Source organism: Lolium rigidum, chromosome 5, assembly GCF_022539505.1.
Source record: "Lolium rigidum isolate FL_2022 chromosome 5, APGP_CSIRO_Lrig_0.1, whole genome shotgun sequence".
NCBI classification, from domain to species: Eukaryota; Viridiplantae; Streptophyta; class Magnoliopsida; order Poales; family Poaceae; genus Lolium; species Lolium rigidum.
Window position 1 is genome coordinate 229,953,488 of NC_061512.1, and position 14,691 is coordinate 229,968,178.

At 41.1% G+C, this 14,691-nt stretch overlaps 1 protein-coding gene across 1 annotated transcript; it reads right to left on the reverse strand.

Moving 5' to 3' along the window:
- Window positions 1-12,267: 12,267 nt before the first annotated feature.
- LOC124651457 lies at window positions 12,268-13,402 on the reverse strand. The gene is made up of 2 exons (XM_047190547.1): window positions 13,198-13,402; window positions 12,268-12,654 (listed from the first exon to the last, which is right to left on the reverse strand). The coding sequence occupies exons 1-2, from the start codon at window positions 13,257-13,259 to the stop codon at window positions 12,345-12,347; spliced, it is 372 nt and encodes a 123-aa protein (XP_047046503.1). The 5' UTR covers window positions 13,260-13,402; the 3' UTR covers window positions 12,268-12,344.
- Between the last annotated feature and the right edge of the window lie 1,289 nt (window positions 13,403-14,691).

The window sequence follows — 14,691 nt, forward strand, 5'->3', positions numbered from 1 at the left end:
GTGACAATCATCAAAATCTAAACCATTATGATCTACAAGCAATGGAATCATTGTCCCCAACATTTTGAAAAATTTCAACAGCTTTATCACAAACGAGCTTCAGTAGCTTTAGCAGTTCGGGCAGTTTTGCACGCTTTGCACTAGGAGTAGAAACATTGCCAACACCAATTATTTTACCATTGATAGTAAGGGGTGTAGCAACATGTGAAGCATTATCATTACTAGTGGTGGTAATAGTCCAAACTTTAGCTACATTATTCTCTCTAGCAAGTTTTTCGTTTTCTTCTCTTTCCCACCTAGCATGCAATTCAGCCATCAATCTAATATTTTCATTAATTCAAACTTGGATGGCGTTTGCTGTAGTAACAGTTTTATTATCATTATCCTTATTAGGCATAACTTTCAATTTTAAAATATCAACATCAGAGGCAAGTCTATCAACCTTAGAAGCAAGAATATCAATTTTATCAAGCTTTTCTTCAACAGATTTGTTAAAAGCAGTTTGTGTACTAATAAATTCTTTAAGCATGGCTTCAAGACCAGGGGGTACATTCCTATTATTGTTGTAAGAATTTCCATAAGAATTACCATAACTATTACCATTAGCAGAAGGATATGGCCTATAGTTGTTACCAGAATTATTCCTATAAGCATTGTTGTTGAAATTATTACTTTTAATGAAATTCACATCAACATGTTCTTCTTGGGCAACCAATGAAGCTAAAGGAACATTATTAGGATCAACATTAGATCTACCATTCACAAGCATAGACATAATAGCATCAATCTTATCACTCAAGGAGGAGGTTTCTTCAACAGAATTTACCTTCTTACCTTGTGGAGCTCTTTCAGTGTGCCATTCAGAGTAATTTATCATCATATCATCAAGAAGTTTTGTTGCCGCCCCCAAAGTAATGGACATAAAGGTACCTCCAGCAGCTGAATCCAATAGGTTCCGCGAAGAAAAATTCAGTCCTGCATAAAAGGTTTGGATGATCATCCAAGTAGTTAGTCCATGGGTAGGGCAATTCTTTACCAAAGATTTCATTCTCTCCCATGCTTGAGAAACATGTTCATTATCCAATTGCTTAAAATTCATTATGCTACTTCTCAAAGATATAATTTTAGCGGGAGGATAATATCTACCAATAAAAGCATCTTTACATTTAGTCCAAGAATCAATACTATTTCTAGGCAAAGATAGCAACCAATCTTTAGCTCTTCCTCTTAAGGATAAAGTAAACAATTTCAATTTTATAATGTCACCATCTACATCCTTATACTTTTGCATTTCACATAGTTCAACAAAATTATTAAGATGGGCAGCGAGCATCATCGAACTAACACCGTAAAATTGCTCTCTCATAACAAAATTTAGTAAAGCATGTTTAATTTCAAAGAATTCCGCTGTAGTAGCAGGTGGAGCAATAGGTGTGCATAGGAAATCATTATTATTTGTGCTAGTGAAGTCACACAACTTAGTATTCTCAATAGTACCCATTTTAGCAGTAGTAAATAAAGCAGACTAAATAAAGTAAATGCAAGTAACTAATTTTTTTGTGTGTTTTTAATATGGAGATCAAACAAGATAGTAAATAAAGTAAAAATAGCAACTAATTTTTTTGTGTTTTTGATATAAAGAGCAAACAAAGCAGTAAATAAAATAAAGTAAAGCAAGACAAAAACAAAGTAAAGAGATTGGATGTGGGAGACTCCCCTTGCAGTGTGTCTTGATCTCTCAGCAACGGCGCCGGAAATTTAGCTTGATACGCGTAAAGCACACGCCCGTTGGGAACACCAAGTGGAAGGTGTGATGCGTATAGCAGCAAGTTTCCCTCAGTAAGAAACCAAGGTTTATCGAACCGAGTAGGAGTCAAGGATCACGTGAAGGTCGTTGGTGACGGAGTGTAGTGCGGCGCAACACCGTGGATTCCGGCGCCAACGTGGAACTCCGCACAAAGACAATCAAAGTACTTTGCCCCAACGTAACGATGAGGTTGTTAATCTCACCGGCTTGCTGTAAACAAAGGATTAAATGTATAGTGTGGAAGATGATGTTTGTTTGCGAAGAACAGTAAAGAACAATTACAGTAGATTGTATTTCAGATGTAAAGAATGGACCGGGGTCCACAGTTCACTAGTGGTGTCTCTCCCATAAGATAAATAGCATGTTGGGTGAACAAATTACAGTTGGGCAATTGACAAATAAAGAAGGCATAACAATGCACATACATATATCATGATGAGTACTATGAAATTTAATCAGGGCATTACGACAAAGTACATAGACCGCTATCCAACATGCATCTATGCCTAAAAAGTCCACCTTCAGGTTATCATCCGAACCCCTTCCAGTATTAAGTTGCAAACAACAGACAATTGCATTAAGTATGGTGCGTAATGTAATCAACACAAATATCCTTAGACAAAGCATTGATGTTTTATCCCTAGTGGCAACAGCACATCCACAACCTTAGAACTTTCCGTCACTCGTCCCGGATTCAATGGAGGCATGAACCCACTATCGAGCATAAATACTCCCTCTTGGAGTCACAAGTATCAACTTGGTCGAGCCTCTACTAGCAACGGAGAGCATGCAAGAACATAAACAACATATATGATAGATTGATAATCAACTTGACATAGTATTCAATATTCATCGGATCCCAACAAACACAACATGTAGCATTACAAATAGATGATCTTGATCATGATAGGCAGCTCACAAGATCTAACATGATAGCACAATGAGGAGAAGACTGAAGGAGATATGCCCTAGAGGCAATAATAAAGTGGTTATTATTTATATCTTTATGTTTATGATAAATGTTTATATATCATGCTATAATTGTATTAACCGAAACATTAGTACATGTGTGATATGTAGACAAACAAAGAGTCCCTAGTATGCCTCTTAACTAGCTTGTTGATTAATGGATGCTTAGTTTCATAATCATGAACATTGGATGTTATTAATAACAAAGTTATATCATTGTATGAATGATGTAATGGACACACCCAATTAAGCGTAGCATAAGATCACGTCATTAAGTTATTTGCTATAAGCTTTCGATACATAGTTACCTAGTCCTTATGACCATGAGATCATGTAAATCACTTATACCGGAAAGGTACTTTGATTACATCAAATGCCACTCGCGTAAATGGGTGGTTATAAAGGTGGGATTAAGTATCCTGGAAAGTATGAGTTGAGGCATATGGATCAACAGTGGGATTTGTCCATCCCGATGACGGATAGATATACTCGGGCTACTCGTACTTGTCGGGAGACGAGGATGAACAAGGTATAGAGTGATACCGAAGATCAAACCTCGGACAAGTAAAATATCGCGTGACAAAGGGAATTGGTATCGTATGTGAATGGTTCATTCGATCACTAAAGTCATCGTTGAATATGTGGGAGCCATTATGGATCTCCGGATCCCGCTATTGGTTATTGGTCGGAGTGAGTACTCAACCATGTCCGCATAGTTCACGAACCGTAGGGTGACACACTTAAAGTTGGATGTTGAAATGGTAGAACTTGAATATGGAATGGAGTTCGAATATTTGTTCGGAGTCTCGGATGAGATCCCGGACATCACGAGGAGTTCCTGAATGGTCCGGAGAATAAGATTCATATATAGGAAGTCATATTCCAAGTTTGGAAATGATCCGGTGCATTTATGGCGGGTTCTAGAAGGTTCTAGAAAAGTCCTGAAGAAATCACCATGTAAAGTAGAGTCCCGGAGGGACTCCACCCTGCATGACCAGCCAACCCTAAAGGGAGGAGTCCAAGGTGGACTCCCCTAGGGTGGCCGGCCAACCCACCTCAAGGAAAGGTGGGAGTCCCACCTTGGGTAGGACTCCCTCCTTGAGTAGGTTTCCCACATATGGGAGGTTTTAGTGTTGGGGTCTTATTCGAAGATTTGGACTAGAACTCTTGGTGCTTCCACCTATATAATGAGGGGCATAGGAGAGGGGGGATGATCACTTTAAGCCTCAGCCTTGGCCGCACCCCTTAGAGGGCCGGCGCCCAACCCCCTCTCTCCCCAAACCCTAGCGGTCTCTCTCCTCCACCACATCCCGCACGCTTAAGCGAAGCTCCGCCGGATTTCTCCACCACCACCGACACCACGCCGTCGTGCTTGTCGAATTCAAGAGGAGCTACTACTTCCGCTGCCCGCCTGGAACGGGGAGGTGGACGTCGTCTTCATCAACAACCGAACGTGTGACCAAGTACGGAGGTGCTGCCCGTTCGTGGCGCCGGAAGCGATCGTGATCAAGATCTTCTACGCGCTTTTGCAAGCGGCAAGTGAACGTCTACCGCAGCAACAAGAGCCTCATCTTGTAGGCTTTGGAATCTCTTCAAGGGTGAGACTCGATACTCCCTCGTTGCTACCATCTTCTAGATTGCATCTTGGCTTGGATTGCGTGTTCGCGGTAGGAAATTTTTTGTTTTCTATGCAACGTTATCCTACAGTGGTATCAGAGCCGTGTCTATGCATAGATGGTTGCACGAGTAGAACACAATGGTTTTGTGGGCGTTGATGCTCTTGTTGTCTTTAGTTTGAGTACTTTGCATCTTTGTGGCATAGTGGGATGAAGCGGCTCGGCTAACTTTACATGACCGCGTTCATGAGACTTGCTCCTCGTTCGACATGCAACTTGTATTGCATAAGAGGCTTTGCGGGTGTCTCGTCTCTCCTACTATAGTGAAGATTCAATTTACTCTTCTATTGACAACACTAGTATCACCGTTGTGGTTCATGTTCGTAGGTAGATTAGATCTTACTCGAAAACCCTAAACCACGTAAAATATGCAAACCAAATTAGAGACGTCTAACTTGTTTTTGCAGGGTTTGGTGATGTGATATGGCCATAATGTGATGATGAATATGTATGAGATGATCATTATTGTATTGTGGCAACCGGCAGAGCCTTATGGTTGTCTTTAATTTCATGTTGAGTAGTTTTTCAAAGTAGTTGTAATAGTTGCTACATGAGGTGAACAACCATGAAGACGGCGCCATGAACCTTGATGCTACGCCGACGATGATGGAGATCATGCCCGTTGATGATGGAGATCATGTCCGTGCTTTAGAGATGAAGATCGAAGGCGCAAAGACAAAAGGGCCATATCATATCACATATGAACTGCATGTGATGTTAATCCTTTTATGCATCTTATTTTGCTTAGATCGCGACGGTAGCATTATAAGATGATCCCTCACATTAATATCACGATAATAAAGTGTTCTCCCCTAGTATGCACCGTTGTACAGTTCGTCGTTTCGAAGCATCTCGTGATGTTCGTATGTGATAGACTCAACGTTCACATACAACGGGTGTAAGCCATGTTGCACACGCGGAATACTTGGGTTTGCTTGACGAGCCTAGCATGTACATACATGGCCTCGGGACAACGGAAACCGAAAGGTTGAACACGAGTCATATGGATGATATGATCAACATTTTGATGTTCACTATTGAAGCTACATCATCTCACGTGATGATCGGTTTTGGTGTAGTGGATTTGGATCGTGTACCACTTAACAACTATGAGGGATGTTGTATTAAGTGGGAGTTCATTGGTAATTAGATTAAAACATGAACTAATTATCATAAACATAGTCTGAGTAGTATTTTGAATTAATTTTGTAGTATTGGCATCCGTTTTCTACCATGCGCTAGTCTTGTAATTGAGATAGAAATATCGTTAAAATCTGACAAGAAACTTTACGGATTGGTACCGTATTGTTAAAGAATCAAGAATTGATTAAGTCCTATTGCAAACTTTTAGTAAACCTCACATTGTTGATTCAAAGAGCTATGGTTTCAATTAGTACCTAAATTTATCTTGTCTCCGTGAAACTTGAAGTTCAAATCTGTTTGAAAAGTAAGGAGCTGAAAATTTAGTTTTCAGAAATAATCAAGGTATGAGATATATGTGATATCTAAGACCTTATTGCAAGATGATAGAATATAATTTGGTGAGACTACATGAACTCATAAGTTTTATGGGAATGCACGAAGGTTGAAGACGCAAGGCGTCACAATCCTCCAACTATTGGGGCACTAACGATATTCGCATATCCATGAAGTGACCATCCTTAATATGCACCGTTGCTAAGACTCGTCGCTTCGAAGCATCACGTGATGATCGGGTGTGATAGATTCTACGTGTGCATACAACGGGTGCAAGATAGATTTGCACATGCAAATACCAAGGTTAAAACTTTACGAGCCTAGCATGTACAGACATGGTCTCGGAAAGTCGTCATGATATGATGGATAAAATTATGAGTGAAATTGTTCATCATATTACAAGGTTACTAATAGTGAAATCCGGAACACTTGTCATATGATGATCAACTTCAAAATAAGAACCTCAAGGTTATTGGTATCAGACCAACAAACCTAGAAGTTATTAATGTTGAAGTGTTTTTCTCAATAATGAGGAAAGCTAAAAGAGAAACTGCAAAAGATATTTTGGCAGAAAGAAAGAAAAGACTAGAAAGTCTAGCTCGGTGTATATAAATGATATACATGTTATGATTGTATTCCTAGTTAGGTCACACTATGAAATTCTTGGGTATTAGTACTATATTGGTTGGTATGAAGTGTCATACAAAAACAACGCAATACAAGAATTCAATGGCCTAAGTGATCGACAAGGAATATGATAGGAATGCACGCTCTGGAACAAAAAATAAAGTGTTATTATGTTCATCGTTGGCATTCTATCTAACCCTTAGAATTTATAATAAAGAACTTAATAATTGTTATTTTGCTCGGTCAAATGAAAACAATGGGTTGTTTAAATTATGACATTACTCCATGTACGATGGATAAGTTATTATAAATCTTAATGGTGAAACACACATACATAACACCGACGCTAAAATGCCATAAGGCAAATGATTTGAATTCCACTTATTTGTGGAACCGCCATTTAGGTCATGTTGGAAAGGAACGCATGAAGAAACTCCATGCAAATGGATTTTTGGAGTCATTTGATTTTTTGAATCGTTTGGCGCTTGCAAATCTTTTCTAAAAGAAAATGACTAAAATACTGTTCATAGGCCAAGTTTTGAACGGGCAACTAACTTAGTGGAAACATACATGATGATGTATATGGATCATCGGGCATAGTTGTGTGCGGAAGATTCTTATACTTCATGAAAACTTCAAACAATGAATTGAGTATATATATGTGGATATATTCGATAAGGAAGAAGTTTGAAACATTTGAATGGATTCAAATAAATTTCAGCATGAAGTAGAAATCATCGTAATAGAAAAGTCAAATATCTATGATTGGATCATAGTGGATATATTTGAATTACTAGTTTTAGCGAACATCTAAGAGAGTTATGAAATTGTTCTACAACTCACATTTCTTGGAGTATCATAGTGATGATGAAGTATCCAGAGATGTATCCAAACCTAGTTGGGTCAATGATGAGATAAAATATTAATGCCATTATATTTTTGTGAATTATGCTTTAGAGACTACTGCTTTACACTGAATAGAGCATCATCATGATCCGTTGAAATGACATCATACGAGTTATGACATGGGTATAAACCCTAATAGTCTTTTATTAAATTTTGGTATGCATAGCATAAGTAAATAAGTTTACAACCAAAATCGGATGAATGTCTTTGTTGGTTATCCCAGAGAATTGATTGGGAATTCTTCCCACAATGGAGACAAAGACAAAAGTGTTTGTCAATGTTTCTTATTTCCAAGAAATTGTTTCTAGCGAAGTTTTTGAGTGGGATGACAATAGAACTTGATAAGGTTTATGAACCTGAGCATAATGATCATAGTAGCGCAGCATCGGAATTGGTTCCGAAGCGGCCACGACGATCATGGCTCCTATGACTACAAAGTGTTTTAGCCATGGAGATCGAAGTACATATTGAACCTTGTAGGTATGGTTTACTTTGTGATCAAATAAATGATTTGTGGACAAAGGATTGATTTTGAACAATGATAAACCAACTACAAGCAAAGAAGTTATGATGGGCCCTAACTCCGTTAAAATGGCCATGCACCATGAAATCCATAATAGATGAATACTTTTTGAAAGTAAATGGATCTATAGACTTAGATGAAATATCTTTGAAGAAGCTCGACTTGTTGAAAAATTGTTTACGACAAAGTTCAAAGAGTTGACTACGATAAGATTAGATCTTCCGTAGCAATGCTTATAGTCTATGTGGATTATTCTAGTAATCACTACATATTTCTTTTATGAGATATGCTAGTAGGATGGCAAAATACATTACTTATCAGAAGTATGTATTAATGGTGTATACAAGATACAACCAAGAGTTTTGCTGGTCCGTGGAATACTAGATAGGTATACGAACTTCAATTGGATGAAGTAAGTATTGAGGAGTTGGAATCTTCACCAGATGAAATAGTCAAAGAGTTTTTGATTTCATCAGAGACGATGAAGAGGGTTGCATTTGCAAGAAATTAAGTGGGAGCGCTAAGACACATTTATAATACTTTATGTAGGTGACATATAGTTAGTTATAAATGATGTAATTATATACTTGATTAAAAGGTTTCATTGAGAAATTAATTTCAATGAAAGGATATGGACTGAAACATATCTAGTGTCAAGATCTATGAAGATAGATTGAAACACAAAATAAGTTTAAGTCAAAGTACATAGAATGGATATTGAAAATAGTTCAATATAGAAATATTAAGAAAATATTCTTGTCATGTGAAGTTTTAACAAGACTTGAGTGTATCTGACACTCAATGAGTAAAAACACATGAGTGATTATAGATCACGAATAATATGTACACAATCAGATATCATATGCTATAAAGTGTTATGAGCATATACCAGAATGTAACCTTACCCCAGCGCTAGCTATCATTACCGTCCATTTGCTTTGGGATTGGTGCTTTTAGTTTGTAGTGTGACCATGGAAAAGGAGTAAAAGAGTTTTTCTCTCTCCTTGATTCTCACATGGGTTCCTGTGGCATGCAGAATTTTGAATCGGTTTGCAGTTTTTAGCTTGTCTCGTGTTGCGTAGATGCTTTGGATTCAAATTTATTTCCGTTCTCGTCCAGCTCGCAGGAGGCACTAGCCCATGGTCCGGCACTATTTTTGAATTCAGCTACTTGCATCGACGGTAGCAGACCACGGGTGTCAGGTGCCTGAGATTACGCAGACAGTTGCAGGCTACGGACGTACTACTCGTATTAATTTCCTAGCGTGCAGCACTTGAGGTCAGAGTGTTGTGAGCTCTGGATTACGTGTGAGATCTGAAACATGCTCTAAGCATTTGATGGATTGGAATCAGGTGCTTAAAGACGATATGTTAGGTGCTGAATGACCAAACGATGAGTTGTTAACAATAGCTAACCAATATTTGGTACCAATAATGCCTTTATCTCGCACCTCGGTTATTGTACTTCAGCACCCAACATTTGTCAGATTGTGTAGTTTCAAACCATATTCAGTACCAAGATTGTAAACATTCAGTACCCAGTTTAATACTGAAACATCGGTGGGCAAGACCGCAAGAGTACCAACGGAGGAGAGGATGCCGGACGAAAGTTCTGCACTGTGTCTGGCCGGTGCCGATGGCGGCGGCGCCTTTTGGTGTCGTTCCCCTTCTTGCAGGCGTCATCGCGTGCGGAATCTCCTGCCGTTGTGTGTGTCGTGTGGTCTCCGGGTGAAAACCCAAGCTCCTTCGGAGCGGGCGACGGCGTCAGCTATGCCGCTACCTTCTTGAAGGCGCCGCCTGTGGAGACTTCGACTTTGTGGCGTTTTAGGGTGTGTGTTAGTCTTGTTCCACTTCTCGGGTTTTCGACTCGGTTTCGCTTTGCGGTTTTTGGGCCCGGTTTCCCTGATTAACTGGGTCAATCTTCTTCTATTAATATATCGAGCAGCTCACTTGCCGAATTCTCAAAAAAAAAAATCTGTATAAATGTCCGATCCTAGATGAATCAACCTTATACTTATACTGAAAGATAAAATATCCCTAATGGACTTTCAACGATAATTCCTAGTACCAGGTGCTTAATCCCAAATAAAACATACATGATCATCTCAAGCCAGGTACTGAACAAAACAACCTAGATTATTCTACGAGGTACTGAATAGAACCGAGAGAAGAACAAAACGATCCGGCGCTAAACACTTCAGCACCACACTCCATTCAGTACCTATAGTATTACTACTAAGTACATCATAGAATAGGCAATCAGTACCTATAGCAGCTGGTAAAACCTGAACTATATTAAATACCTTGATTACATTTCTGCGACTGCGGCAATGGCTGCATCAATCTTCTCTCGATCAAAGCACAGCAAGATTGCCATCTATGTACAGAGACAGCAAAAATGCTTCATAATATGTAAAGCACTAAAACAACATCATGTATCAAGTCCAAGTCTGCAACGTGGCGTGCTAGTACCTGGCTACCTGCATCTTATTTCAGCACCACACCTTATCTAATTAAGTACTCGTTAAAAGTGACGGAACTAATCTAATAAATGAATATCACGTCTTGTGCTGAAGAAGAGAAATCCCACCGAATTATGCAGAACCATAAAACGGATCACACATTTTCACAACAAGCCCGATGGACGCCCTTCATGGTTCAGCACCTAACCCATCCTCTTTAAGCACCCTGCGTGATGCGAATGGAGTACCATGGTTGGATTTATTAAGTACTAGAGAATTAATCACATTGTAAGTGAAAATAACTCAAGCTTGGAACCTCAAGCAACTTCAGCACCTAGTTTTAATTCAGCACCTACTTCATATATATGAAGTACCAAATATTTTTCGGTACCACAACATAACTAGGGACGTATTATGTTGCACCTCGCTAAAAAAGGACATTCGGTACCTAGGGACGTATTATACATATCGTGCCTTGCAGCACCCGCAGTCACTGCATACCGCACCTTTTCAAATGGTGCAATCGGTACCCCAACCACATTGTTATCGGTACATCGACAATAATGCAAACAATACAGTGGTACACTATTAAAAAGCGCGTAGCTTAGGTATATGTCATACCTTCCTAAGGGGGCGCTCAGTACCTGGGGATGTATTATAGATACCGCGCCTTGCGGAACCGACAGGCAATGCATACCGCACTTGCAGCTCCTACAATCAGTGAATGCCGCACCTTCTCAAATGGTGCAATCGGCACCTTCTCGAATTATTCTAGCATTTGATAGTGTGAATGTCCTCTTGGCGTTCGAATTTCTCGAACAACACCTACAAAAGATGGCTATCTTAGCGTTTGAATAGATCTACAAGCACCGACGTTGGGATCATCCGCACCTACAAAAGGTGGCTATCAGTACCTCGATTATATTTATAGCATTTAGGATTATGGAAGATCTCTTAGCGTTTCAAATGCTCTACCACCACGTACGCTGGGGTCACACCGCACCTTGAATATAATGCTATCGGCACCTCAAATATATTTCTTGCATCAAGTGGTTGGTGGGTGATCTCTTAGCATTTAAAATGCCCGCACCTTCAGAAAAGGGCTATGGGCATCTGTATTATTTTTATAGAAATTAGGGTTGTGGATGATCTCTCAATGTTTCAAATGCTCTATCAGCACCTACGATGTGGTCAATCGCACCTTCAATATAAGGCTATCGGTACCTCGAATACATTGACATAATTTAGGAATGTGGATGATATCTTCCCGTTTGACTTTCTCTATAGCACTTACGTCGAGACCAGCCGTACCATCCTTATAAGGCTATCAGTACCTCGAATATATGTTTAGCCACTTGCTTGACATCTCGTTTTCATCACTAACATCAACCATCGAGTTCCATTTTGACCTCTTGATTGACATCATCTTCTAGAGGATCATTTAAACAAGAGCCAAAACCGAATTATAAAAGCACTAACTATAACTAGCAGAAAGACGACCACTGGAACAGCTCCTAATAGTTCAGGTTCAGAAGGGCATCATTGACATTAGTGATGAATGGCACCGGTAGATGTTTCAAGTAGTGATGTATGACACTGGTAGATTGTTTAAAGAACAAACTGACAGAAAAGATTCACAAGCTAAATTGCACCAATCCTGTTGCCCCAATTATAAACTACATCACCCAAACAAAGAACTTACTCCTGCAAAGTGTAAAAATCGAGTTGGGATGGTGGTCTAAATTAGATAACATCATACATTTAAACCATTAGTCACTCTTACAATCTGGTACATGGCTACACACCAAATGCAATCTCATCCGTGTACAAATTATCCCTACACGAAATTCCTAGACTAAATCAGAACTGAAACTACCAAATTCCTTACCCTAATGAGCATCACATCTGGATGAACTTAGCGAGAGTGCAGCCAAGCCAAACATAGAACAGGGACAACACAATCATCCTGGTTATCCTTGGAGTGCAGAAAACACCCATGTAAGCCATTCTTGCCTCAGCTAAACCGGTGTTTATGTTGGGTATGCCCTCGTTCACCTGGCGGAGCTGATTAAGCACCTCTGCCAAGCTGTCTGATGACGCCACAGCAGGTGCAGACTTGATCTGGCCTTCAAAGACGCCAGATGGATCTGCTGCCATTATCCCCGATGACTTTAGGTGCTCAATATATGTGCCCTTCCATATGAAGAACCTGCATGGTGAACAAAGAGGAATTTGTACTAGTGTCATTCCGTGCTTCTCATATATGCATCAACAATCTTAAATTAACGCCTGAGCGGACAAGCAGGAGCCGCTGCATCAACGTCAAGGTAGTATTTGAATCACAGGTTCAAATACGAGAATGATGCCAGCGGTACAGAAATTGCAGAGCAATTTGACACCAATTCAGTCTAAGCCAGGCTTCAGACTGCATATTTAACAGGTACTGAATTATATAGAATGAAGTTTGACACTGAATGAAGTACAAAAGCATTACTTGCCACCTACAAAAATTGAGACTTGCTCTACTGCAGCACCCATATTCCGTAATGCTACGAAAATTCATACTAGCTGCAGTACATTAATTCAGACAACATCTACATCAAATCAGACCACATCTACATCAATTCAGCAAAGATGCTCGCTGTTGGAAAAAGAACGGAAGGCCATCTTCGATCTAATTTCAATCCCCCAGTGGAGAACTTCTAAATTAAATTTCAGACAAGAAATCAATTGACGGGAAAGACGAACAAACCTGGGAGCTGCAGCTGGTGGGGCAGCGCGCGATCCGGTTGTATACGGGCAGGGCGAGGGCATCGAACTGGTGCTGCTCGAGCGCCTCCAGGATCTCCTTCTGCTCGTCGATGAGCAGCAGCACCTCCTTCTGGTAGTGGTGACCGCCACCCCCCGGAGAACCCCCTATACGACCGCGCAGGCGAGCCCCGGGTCCTTGTGCACGAACTGCAGCACACAGTAGGCGAGATTAAGGTGGTAGGCGTGCAGCCACCTGGTCCGGTGCAGCGGCAGCAGCACCCGCATGGCCGCATCAAGAACCCGCGGTGCCAGGTGCTCCACCTGACGACACCGCGGAGGAGGAGGGCAGCGACGAGGCCGTGTTGGCGAACGGAGGAGCGCGTTGGCCATGGAGCGGCGCATGAAGGCGCGCGCGGGTCCTCGGAGTCGGAGGCGAAGAGCGCCAGTAGGGCGGTGAGGAAGGCGGCGGTCGGGGACTTATTAGTGTCGGCGGCGGCGACGGCCGCGAGGAGCACGTCGTAGACGGCGCCGAGGTGCGGCCACGACGGGAGCAGCGACGCCGCCTGAAGCTCCTCCGCGTCGGCGAGCGGGCATGCGGAGGATGGCGGCAGCATCGGCGGACCAGTTTCCCTGCGAGCATCTTCACCAGCGCCGGGGATGGTTTGCAGATCGACGGGGATGGATGTGCGGAGGAGGTGTAGGGGGCGGAAAGGCATGCCGTCACCGGAAAAAGCGCGGAGCAGGGAACTGCGAGGCCACCGCCATTCACCTGGATGCGCATCGATGTGTGACAGATCTGGGCCTCTGGGGAGGTGGAGGTGCGGGAAGGGGGTGAATTGGGAGGGCGGGGGATGTCCGCTGAGCGAGATGGGACAAAGCTACCACGACTTTGCGCAAGAGGAGCGATACATGCCAAACACAACATCTCCGGTACAAAAGGCGACAAGCCCAACGGCTCTCCACTATGCAGAGCACAGAGTCTGCGAGCCGGTCTGCCAGAGAGCCAGACCTTAGCAGTGCATCGGGCCACTAAAAAGGAATTAGGCCATTTAGCAATAGTATTGATTATTTCTAGCACGAATCTTGGCACACAAGTAGACGGCAACGATAGCTAGCGCTGGAGTAAGGTTACATACTAAAACTTTTGTCTATATATATATATATTTTTTTTTGTATGAAGAAATGACAAACAAATCGCTGTAAGGTGTTACACCGATATTGGTTTTGTCACATATAAAATATAATTTCAATCTCAAATTAGATTAAGTGTTGTTTAAAAGGTAGCACAATGAGCTAGAAGTTGTCTATGCTAGATTTAGAAGAGTTCTAAATATTGTGACGGATTCTACAAAAGAAGACTGAAGGAGATATGCCCTAGAGGCAATAATAAAGTGGTTATTATTTATATCTTTATGTTTATGATAAATGTTTATATATCATGCTATAATTGTATTAACCGAAACATTAGTACATGTGTGATATGTAGACAAACAAA

Bases quoted from the DNA above. Each gene is read 5' to 3' on its own strand.
- LOC124651457 (XM_047190547.1), bottom strand. From the start codon at position 13,259: ATGCCCTCGCCCTGCCCGTATACAACCGGATCGCGCGCTGCCCCACCA. The intron at 12,655-13,197 runs GTTTGTTCGTCT...TTCACCATGCAG, and splicing joins CCACCAGCTGCAGCTCCCAG to GTTCTTCATATGGAAGGGCA.